The sequence below is a fragment of the Engystomops pustulosus genome, chromosome 4, assembly GCF_040894005.1.
Source record: "Engystomops pustulosus chromosome 4, aEngPut4.maternal, whole genome shotgun sequence".
Taxonomy (NCBI): Eukaryota; Metazoa; Chordata; class Amphibia; order Anura; family Leptodactylidae; genus Engystomops; species Engystomops pustulosus.
The window spans coordinates 205,106,996-205,118,101 of record NC_092414.1 but is presented as its reverse complement, the minus strand read 5'-3'; the positions used below and the strand labels follow the sequence as shown (position 1 = coordinate 205,118,101).

Below are 11,106 nucleotides of genomic sequence, written 5' to 3'. Positions count from 1 at the left end.
CACATGAAATGTTAACACAATGTAAACGCAACGTGTGAACGCAGCTTAATGAGGCAGTCAGATGTCACCCCTGTACAGCCACATAGGAGTGAATAGAGCGGCAGTCGTGCACACCCTGCGCACGCCCACACGTTGTGTTTTTATTGTGTTAACATTAAATCTGCATTGTAAATATTGCTTTATGTGCACTGTGGACAAGGCCTGAAGTACTCCATTCACAGGGGCTGTTTGTCCCCCTATTCTGCACATTGCTGGTGGTCCCAGTGGTCCCTTTAAACCAGTGCAAGTTAGCTAGTTAGTTTTAGGTCAGCATCAACCTATGGTCACCAAACACCCTTTTGGGTCTCGCATTAACAAATACAACAAAAAAAAAAAAATCAGCTTTTATTTCAAAACTAAAGATTTTTATTTGAACCGTGAGAATTTTTCGGACATCTCGCACCGTCCACTACATTGCCACTTTTAAAATCTGTAAGATTATGAATAGTCTGTAAGACCGGGATCTGCAGGATGTTACCGTCATCTCAGAGCTGACGCCAGTGTGGACGGTAGCTGAAGGAGTCGTATAATAAGAGTGACCGCAGATGGTCCGTCTCCATATTTTCACACATGTACAAACCTATAGCAGCAGCAGCAGGACACAGATTTATATACTGAATAGCTTGTGTGACACGGAGCATGTCCTGCGACCTCTACCCCAGGGATATCCAGGACACATTTACTTGTTTACAGTGAAGGCCTGAAGTCCTGTGATGGCTCGTCCCAGGATCAAGGCGTGGACATCGTGAGTGCCTGCACAGGAGAGGAATATTCAATATCAGCTCAATGCCCGACCAACTATACAGGCCTCCCCTGTGTGCAGATGTCACGCTACATACATACCCTCATACGTGTTCACTGCCTCCAGATTCATGACGTGTCTGATGATGTGGTACTCATCCGAAATCCCATTCCCTCCCAGCATATCCCGGGCCTGGCGGGCGATGTCCAGAGCCTTCCCACATGAATTCCTCTTCAGCAGAGAGATCATTTCTGGAGTCGCTCTACAAGGAGAAGATGAGTTACTACTACACATAGAAGGAATCACTGACATTTCCAGGGGTTTCCATAAATTTGTGGCCAAAATGTACCGATCCACAAATCCGGCACCTACTTGTCCTCATCCTTTAGACGCCCAAGTTGCAGACAAGCCTGCAGTCCGATGGTGATCTCTGTCAGCATATCCGCCAGCTTCTTCTGTATCAGCTGGTTCCTGGCAAGGGGCACACCAAACTGGACCCTGTAAGGCAAAAAGAAGGTTGGCATGGGGGGTCCCATGTGCCACACTGGTCACATCACCACTAGTAACATACAGAGGGTACTGAAAGTATTCAGACCTTTTTAAATTCTTCACTCATTGCAGCCAAATGCTGAGATCAAAAGAGTTATTTTTTTTTTTGCACATTAATGTAAATTCTTCCCCCGTCTTCACAGAAAAAAAAACCAAATAAAGATAATTTAGCTAATTTATAAAAGGAAATCAACCAGTATGAAAAAGTAAAAAAAATATCACTAAAAATACTCACCTCCACTCCTCTTAATCCGAGCCCTTGTTTTCTCTAGTCTTGACACGCCGGGATCATCTAGAAAAGAGACTTCTAAAGAGCAGGTTGGAACGTGTGGACGAGATGTCCGGTGCTGCGGGCTGCTAATTATGCACACCTCCTGTACCTCCCTCTCCCATGCTGGGAGGGGAGATGATGTCACACAGGGGGTGTGCATAATTAGCAGCCCAGAGCACCAGACATCTGGTCCATGCGCTCCAACCTGCTTTTTAGAAGTCTCTTTTCTAGGTGATCCTGGCGTGTCAAAACCAGCGAAGACAAGTGCTGGGATCAAGCTGAAGAGGAGCAGTGAGTATTTTTCATACTGGTGAATTCCTTCAAACATGAAAAACTGAAATGTCACTTGGTCATAAGTATTCAGGCCCTTTGCTGTGACTCTCATATTTAACTCACATGCTGTCCATTTCCTTCTGATCCTCCTTGAGATGGTTCTACTCCTTCATCTGAGTCCAGTTGTGTTTAATTATACTGATTGGACTTGATTAGGAAAGGCTCACACCTGTCTACATAAGACCTCACAGCTCACAGTGTGAATCATGAGGTCTAAGGAACTGCCCAAGGAGCTCAGAGACAGAATTGTGGCAAGACACAGATCTGGTCAAGGTTACAAAAGAACGTCTGCAGCACTCAAGGTTCGTAAGAGCACAGTGGCCTCCATAATTCTTAAATGGGTGAAGTTTGGGTCAACCACAACTCTTCCTCGACCTGGCTGCCCAGTAAAACTAGGAAATTGTGTGAAAAGAGCTTTGGTGAGAGATAAAGAAGATCTCCAAGATCCCTGTGGCTGAGCTCCAGAGATGCAGGAGGGAGATGGGAGTCACCTATCACTGCAGCCTCCAGCAGTTGGGGCTTTATGGCAGAGTCTGGAAGCTTCTCCTCAGTACAAGACATATGAAAGCCGCATAGAGTGCAAAACACATGAGGGATCCCAGACCATGAGGAAGAAGATTCTCTGCTCTGATGAGACGTGGATTGAACTTTCTGGTGTTAAGAGAAAACCTGACGCTGCTCATTACCTGCCAAATACAATCCCAGCAGTGACACATAGGGGGCAGGCTATGGGGGCAGGGACAGGACCACTGGTTGTAATGGAAGGAGAGATGATTACCGCCAAGTACAGAGATATCCTGGGCTGGATACTTTCCGTAGCCGCTGTACGTGTAACATGTAGAGACTATATATGGCTGCAGTACAGGACTTACCTATCCAGTGTGTACTGCCGCGCCGCATGGAAGCAGAACTCTGCCGCGCCCAGTGCCCCCCAGGCGATCCCGTAGCGGGCATTGTTCAGACAACCAAAGGGCCCCTGTAAACAACAGAGTATTACACAGAGCGATACAATGAGGTGCACAGAGAGGTTACACAGCGCACTCTCACCCCCATCCCGGACACTTTGGGCAGGAGGTTTTCCTCCGGAATCTCAACATCTTCCATTAAGATCATCCCGGTGGCGGATGCCCGTAGGGAGAACTTGCCCTCTATTTTGGGGGTGGACAGCCCTTTGGTGCCCCTCTCTATGATGAAGCCTCGGACTCTGCCGTCCTCACACACGGCCCACACCACACAGAGGTCAGCGATGGGAGAGTTGGTGATCCTACGGATACAGAGGTCAGGGATCACTACTGGGATATTACTGGTGACACACAGGGGGGCAGCAGGACCTTACCAGGTCTTGGATCCATTCAGTGTGTAGGTTTTGCTAGTCGGGTTGTAGCGAGCTCTGGTCTCCATCCCAGCTGGGTCACTGCCGTGGTTTGGTTCTGTGAGACCAAAACATCCCAGGAGCTCTCCGCTCGCTGCAATGATAATGTCACGTCATGTATCCATCTACAGCACAGGCACTACTACTACACTGTTATATCCATCTACAGCACAGGCACTACTACTACACTGCGATATCTGTCTACAGCACAGGCACTACTACTACACTGTTATATCCATCTACAGCACAGGCACTACTACTACACTGTTATATCCATCTACAGCACAGGTAGTACTGCTACACTATGACATCCATCTATAGCACAGGCACTACTACACCATGACATCCATCTACAGCACAGGCACTACTACTACACCGTTATATCCATCTACAGCACAGGCACTACTACTACACCGTTATATCCATCTACAGCACAGGCACTACTACTACACCGTTATATCCATCTACAGCACAGGCACTACTACTACACCGTTATATCCATCTACAGCACAGGCACTACTACTACACCGTTATATCCATCTACAGCACAGGCACTACTACTACACCGTTATATCCATCTACAGCACAAGCACTACTACTACACTGTTATATCCATCTACAGCACAGGCATTACTACTACACTATGACATTCATCTACAGCACAGGTAGTACTGCTACACTATGACATTCATCTACAGCACAGGTAGTACTGCTACACTATGACATCCATCTACAGCACAGGCACTACTACTACACTGTTATATCTATCTACAGCACAGGCACTACTACTACACTGTTATATCCATCTACAGCACAGGCACTACTACTACACTGTTATATCCATCTACAGCACAGGCACTACTACTACACTGTTATATCCATCTACAGCACAGGCACTACTACTACACTGTTATATCCATCTACAGCACAGGCACTACTACTACACTGTTATATCCATCTACAGCACAGGCACTACTACTACACTGTTATATCCATCTACAGCACAGGCACTACTACTACACTGTGACATCCATCTACAGCACAGGCACTACTACTACACTGTGACATCCATCTACAGCACAGGCACTACTACTACACTGTGACATCCATCTACAGCACAGGCACTACTACTACACTGTGACATCCATCTACAGCACAGGCACTAGTACTACACTGTGACATCCATCTACAGCACAGGCACTAGTACTACACTGTGACATCCATCTACAGCACAGGCACTAGTACTACACTGTGATATCCATCTACAGCACAGGCACTACTACTACACTGTTATATCCATCTACAGCACAGGCACTACTACTACACTGTTATATCCATCTACAGCACAGGCACTACTACTACACTGTGATACCATCTACAGCACAGGCACTACTACTACACTGCGATACCATCTACAGCACAGGCACTACTATTACACTGTTATATCATCTACAGTACAGGCACTACTACTACATGGTGACATCCATCTACAGTACAGGCACTACTACTACATGGTGACATCCATCTACAGTACAGGCACTACTACTACATGGTGACATCCATCTACAGTACAGGCACTACTACTACATGGTGACATTTATCTACAGTACAGGCACTACTACATGGTGACATTTATCTACAGTACAGGCACTACTACTACATGGTGACATTCATCTAAAGTACAGGCACTACTACTACATGGTGACATTCATCTACAGTACAGGCACTACTACTACATGGTGACATTCATCTACAGTACAGGCACTACTACTACATGGTGACATTCATCTACAGTACAGGCACTACTACTACATGGTGACATTCATCTACAGTACAGGCACTACTACTACATGGTGACACACATCTACAGTACAGGCACTACTACTACATGGTGACACACATCTACAGTACAGGCACTACTACTACATGGTGACATACTAATCTATGACTATACTTGCAGTGAACAATCTCACTGTAGGCTGTGATGCAGGGCGGCCATTACCTAATCTGGGCAGATATTTCTGCTTCTGTTCCTCTGTCCCGTAGGCGTAGATTGGATGCATGACCAGCGAGGACTGAACACTCATGACTGAGCGGTAGCTGCTGTCCACCCTCTCCACTTCTCTGGCTAGTAGCCCGTAGGCCACATACGACGTCCCGGCACAGCCATACCCTGAGGAAACATGTAGCAGTGGTCAAGGCCAAGAACATTCTCAATATAGAGATTAGACGTGTGATCACTTACCTTTAATGGTGGATCCCAGGACACCCAGTTCTCCCATCTCAGATATAATCTCTCTGTCAAACACTACAAACAAGAAGGGAGGTGCAGTCAGGGGAAGGAGATGTCACTAGAAGGGCTGGCGGATCAGTTACTATGGTTTTTACCTTCCTGACGGTTTGCCATCAGGATCCGTGGCATAAGACGCTCCTGACAGTAAGACCGGAAACTGTCCCGTATCATGACCTCGTCCTCTGTCAGCCGGGAGTCCAGGGAGAGGGCATCGCGCCAATCAAACTGCACCCGCGCTGCAGGACCAACACACGAGGGTCATAGGTAGCCAAATAAGGCTCAATTTTAAGGGTTTTTTTATACTGTAGACCCACTAGGGTACTTTAACCATAGGGGGTCTGATCGTTCCTACCATATATTACAATACAAATGTAATGCAGTAGATGGTGATTTTGCTGAGGATCTGTAACAGTGTGCCACCGGTCTGCACGGGGCATCTGCAAATAGGACGTATACAGCTGTATGGCAGCTGTGAAGGGGTTAATATGACCCCAGAAGCATGATCACTATAAAACCGGGGCATGTGCGCCTCCAGATTTCCAGAAATATGACTCTTCTCTGCTCATTGGCATATGATAAGGTAAACAGGTAACTTTTCACATACAAGAGGGAATTCTATAAAGCTCAAGGTAGTGTAATGGGGTAACATCTGCTGACAGGTTCCCTTTAAAACTGATGAGTTTTGGAAACCTGAATAGAAGAAAAGTTTCTATTTCTTCCACCTGGGAGGATGTGCTGGAGAAGAAATGACAATAATCGGAAGAAAGAAAGAAAAACGAATGAAGAAAAGTTTGAGGGATTCTCCCCATGGGATCATACAGGGGCAGAGGTAACATGAAGAAAGGTTCTGCATCCTCTCGCTCTGGTACCAAAGGTTACACCATCACTTACATTTTGTGGACTTCTGTTCATTCTGTGCCTTGGGGTCTGTAAGAAGGAACAGAACCTCAGGTGAAGTCACAGTAATAAGTAGTAATAATGAGGGCAGTACTGGAGTGCTGAGGACTATGCAGGACTCTACTGCCACCATGTGGAAGGGACGTGCACTGCAGCCATGTGAGCTGTATGCCCCTGGAAGCTGAGGATAGCCTGATATGGAGTTCTGAAGGTATGAGGCAGGTGTGGACCCAGCAGAAGAGGTAGAACATAGCGCCCCTACCAGACCCCATGCTCCAATCATGGACCCTATAAAACTGCCGCAAGGATGTATCCCTAATGCATATATAAACTACACTCACCACATTCATTACACCCAGGAACGACAAATCCATCCTGAACTAATGTTTTGTCACAGCTGAGGCTCTGTTACAATTGTATCCAGTCTAGCTATCCACCCCACGTTAAGGCGAATGAGATGGAAAGCAGAATGGTACAATGTATCAGCGCCGACACATTGTAACAAAACGGAGAATTGTGCTGCTGTTGTGTTTACATCACAGAGGATCTAATCGACTTTAGACAAGTGTACCGGACCCTCAGCTGTGAGAAGGATGGAAGGAAAACTTGACACAAATGTGATTCTGGATGACAGGCGTTACCTATGTGCTTGGCTGCGGTGCCCTGCGCCCGCGCTGTGCTGATGCTGAGGCCACGTGTTGCAGCTCTGAAGAGGCGCAGGGGGGTGGCGGACAGCGACATGACGACCCTGCAAATAATGGACAAAATCATCACAATCCAAGTAATTATCACTTGTATCTGCACCTTAGGGGAAAGGGGGATATGACCTCTAACCCCACACGGGCACAGGGAGCATGCAAACTTTCAGAGTTTTGAAGTTAAAATCAGGATCGCCCCCTCTACTATATCATAGCCAAAAAGTGCACGAATAAACCTGAGTGTGTAAATACGTCCTGATAAGGTGCCTCTTCCCTGTGAGCGTCATCACTACTATCACATGTCCCTGTAAGCAAAAAGTGACAGGAGCCTCCTCCAATCAGATGCCTCCTCCCGAGCCTTACCCCCTGGTCTAGCCAATCAGATGAGAGGAGGAGTCGTCCCGACTTAGAACAGCTGAAGCCTCCGCATGTCTGTATCACATAGGTCAGGGCATGCTGGGAGTTGTAGAGTGTCATAGGTCAGGGCATGCTGGAAGTTGTAGTGTGTCATAGGTCAGGACATGTTGGGAGTTGTAGTGTTACGTAAGGCAGGGCATGCTGGGGGTTGTAGTGTTACATAAGGCAGGGTCTGCTGGGGGTTGTAGTGTCACATAGGTTAGGGAATGCTCGAAGTTGTAGTGTCACATAGGGCAGGACATGCTGGGGGGTTGTAGTGTTACACAAGGCAGGATATGCTGGGGGTTGTAGTGTCACAAAAGGCAGAACATGCTGGGGGTTGTAGTGTCACACAAGGCAGGATATGCTGGGGTTTGTAGTGTCACAAAAGGCAGGACATGCTGGGTGTTGTAGTGTCACACCAGGCAAGAAATGCTGGGGGTTGTAGTGTTACATAAGGCAGGGCATGCTGGGGGTTGTAGTGTCACATAAGGCAGGACATGCTGAGAGTTGTAGTGTCACATAAGGCAGGACATGCTGAGAGTTGTAGTGTCACATAGGTCAGGGCATGCTAGGGGTTGTAGTGTAACACAAGGCAGGACATGCTGGGGGTTGTAGTGTCACACAAGGCAGGACATGCTGGGGGTTGTAGTGTCACACAAGGCAGGACATGCTGGGGGTTGTAGTGTCACACAAGGCAGGACATGCTGGGGGTTGTAGTGTCACACAAGGCAGGACATGCTGGGGGTTGTAGTGTCACACAAGGCAGGACATGCTGGGGGTTGTAGTGTCACACAAGGCAGGACATGCTGGGGGTTGTAGTGTCACACAAGGCAGGACATGCTGGGGGTTGTAGTGTCACACAAGGCAGGACATGCTGGGGGTTGTAGTGTCACACAAGGCAGGACATGCTGGGGGTTGTAGTGTCACACAAGGCAGGACATGCTGGGGGTTGTAGTGTCACACAAGGCAGGACATGCTGGGGGTTGTAGTGTCACACAAGGCAGGACATGCTGGGGGTTGTAGTGTCACACAAGGCAGGACATGCTGGGGGTTGTAGTGTCACACAAGGCAGGACATGCTGGGGGTTGTAGTGTCACACAAGGCAGGACATGCTGGGGGTTGTAGTGTCACACAAGGCAGGACATGCTGGGGGTTGTAGTGTCACACAAGGCAGGACATGCTGGGGGTTGTAGTGTCACACAAGGCAGAAAATGCTGGGGGTTGTAGTGTCACACAAGGCAGAAAATGCTGGGGGTTGTAGTGTTACGCAAGGCAGGACAGTGTCACGGCATGCTGGGGGTTGTAGTGCCACATAGGTCACAGCATGCTGGGGGTTGTAGTGTTACACAGCTCAGGGCATGAAGGGGGTTATTGTCTCAAATACGGCAGGGCACGCTTTGGGTTGTAGTACCACAGCATAAAGACGTACTGATAGTCACTACAACTCTCACCACAACTTCCCATATGTAATGTAGCCAGTGTAGAACTACAATTCCCAGCAGACACATAAGCGGCTTACACCGCTCACTATATAATCATTACCCCAATGTTGTTTACTTAACATTTTGACCCAAATTAAAATCTTGCAATCTTTCTCCCGACCTTTGGAGCAGAGCTGAGGCGCCACATGGGGGTCATTATCTAATCCTTAAAGGGCAAGGCTCTACGCCTGCTGAGAGTAGTAGTTACACACCTGTCAGAAGATGACATAAGGGGTGTCTAGAATAATCAGTAAGTCTTGGGTGCCGAGTGGACACGTCCAAGACGTTTCTGGAGGCCATGCTGGGACTAGTGGTTCTACAGCAGCTGTATACAGGCATACAAAGTCACATACCAGGGCCGGGCACACACTATATCATACAGTAACACACAGACTACGACCCTCACCGTCCTCCGCTGCTTTCACTGTTCCTGTGGCTGGTTATGAAATTGACAGCTCAGTAGCGCCGCCAGGCGGACAGAGGTGCATCGTCGCCGGATAATGACGTCACTGTCAGGAGGAAGACGCCATGTTGAGTGTGGCGAGTACAGAACACGGGCTGGGAGATAGCGGGACGTAACATGAAGGTTATTATTATACTCAATAACGTGGTAGATATGTCCAAAGCTACAAAAGAAGTCAGCGAGGACCAATCAATAACGTTGAATCGCAACCAATAAGAGGACTTATAATAAAGGGCCAATCAAATGGCTTATTTCATTTTATAATTAATCACAGAAACATGAAATCTGTTTTCTGATTGGCTCATACAATTGATGGCTATTAACAAGATTTAAAGGAAAACTCTATATAAATGGATGACCCCTTTAAGAGAAATATATATAAAAAAGCTTCAGAGCTGCCTGTCTCTAGTTTATATGATGGAAATAGAATAATACACCAAGAGTGGCCATGTTGACTGCTGACTAGGGCTACCATCAGGGGCGTAACTACAGGGGTAGCAGCTGCTATGGGGCCCGCAGTGTCCGGGGCCCCGGCATCCGACCTGACACACTGAAGAATGAAGGATATACATACAATGATGAACATTGTACAGGGTACGACATCCACAGTATACTCCAGGACTCTGCAGCTGATTGTCTGGGGAGATGACTGCCATTATCCAGCTTTTCCTGAATCCTGAATGTAAATCTGCTTAGTTATGCAACAATGCCAAAGCAGGGGATGTATTACCACATCACTAGATACATTTGCGTCCAGGAATCTTGGCTGTCGCAATCCACAATGGATAAAGTCCAGATCCAAGAAACCTTTATCTTCTTAAAGCAACAACAATTTATTCAAACATTTTAAAACAAGTTGTACACAATTCTGGAGACAAACCGGGAAAAATCAAGTAGATCTCAGCCTACACTTATTCGTGGAAGAATGGGGGGATGCTGTAGGAGAGCGGAGGCCATATATTGGTTGTCACCCAGCTTTTCCAGGTGCAGATATTAGTCCCTCGGAGTGTAAATAGTCCATGGCTATGCGTCACCATCCCCTTTACATAACCACATATTGCAGCACTTCCCTTTCAAGGTTATGGGGTGGGCTGCAGTACCAGGCACAGCAGTGCATACAGAGGAGGCGCTGTACCCTGGTGTACACAGTAGCAACCCTTCAAGAAGTATTTCTTCTTTCATTTCTGTCATTCCAAGTCTCAACCACCAGGAGGCGCTAACTGTTCACAAAGTATTTCAGAAGATGAGATTATGTCAGTGTTCGTTTTTCGGTGAAGTCATGTGGCCTTTGTATAGGGGCTCCACCGTCACTAGCGGCTATGTATAGCATGGCATCAGGTCTTATGCTGTTTCAGGACAACCTTTATACATGATGCCCTCTACTTGGTGTTATGGTCCCTGGCAGCGGCAACCACAAATACATCAATAATAATTATAATAATAATTCTCTATTTATATAGCACACAGATTACACAGCGCTGCACAGACCTTGCCAGATCAGTCTTTGTCCCCAATGGAACTCACAATCTAATCAATGTACCAGTATGTTTTGGAGTGTGGGAGGAAACC

At 47.2% G+C, this 11,106-nt stretch overlaps 2 protein-coding genes across 6 annotated transcripts in view; one reads left to right on the top strand and one right to left on the bottom strand.

Annotated features, from left to right (window-relative positions):
* Positions 1-367: 367 nt before the first annotated feature.
* On the bottom strand, positions 368-9,629 carry GCDH (glutaryl-CoA dehydrogenase). Of its 5 annotated transcripts, none has more exons than XM_072149566.1 (12): positions 9,481-9,629; positions 7,138-7,244; positions 6,491-6,526; positions 5,695-5,835; positions 5,552-5,614; positions 5,309-5,479; positions 3,271-3,400; positions 2,982-3,198; positions 2,807-2,910; positions 1,154-1,279; positions 883-1,043; positions 368-792 (listed from the first exon to the last, which is right to left on the bottom strand). In XM_072149566.1, the coding sequence occupies exons 2-12, from the start codon at positions 7,235-7,237 to the stop codon at positions 719-721; spliced, it is 1,323 nt and encodes a 440-aa protein (XP_072005667.1). In that variant the 5' UTR covers positions 7,238-7,244; positions 9,481-9,629; the 3' UTR covers positions 368-718. The 5 variants fall into 5 exon arrangements, with proteins under 5 accessions (XP_072005667.1, XP_072005669.1, XP_072005668.1 ...); XM_072149568.1 differs by lacking the exon at positions 9,481-9,629 and adding an exon at positions 9,428-9,447; XM_072149567.1 differs by lacking the exon at positions 9,481-9,629 and adding an exon at positions 7,431-7,515.
* Positions 9,626-11,106, top strand: part of KLF1 (KLF transcription factor 1) — a 33,142-nt gene continuing 31,661 nt past the window's right edge. Inside the window, exon 1 of the mRNA XM_072149575.1 lies at positions 9,626-9,660. Within this exon, the coding sequence (XP_072005676.1) occupies positions 9,655-9,660 (6 nt within the window). The 5' untranslated portion in view covers positions 9,626-9,654. The remainder of the gene's footprint in view (positions 9,661-11,106) is intronic.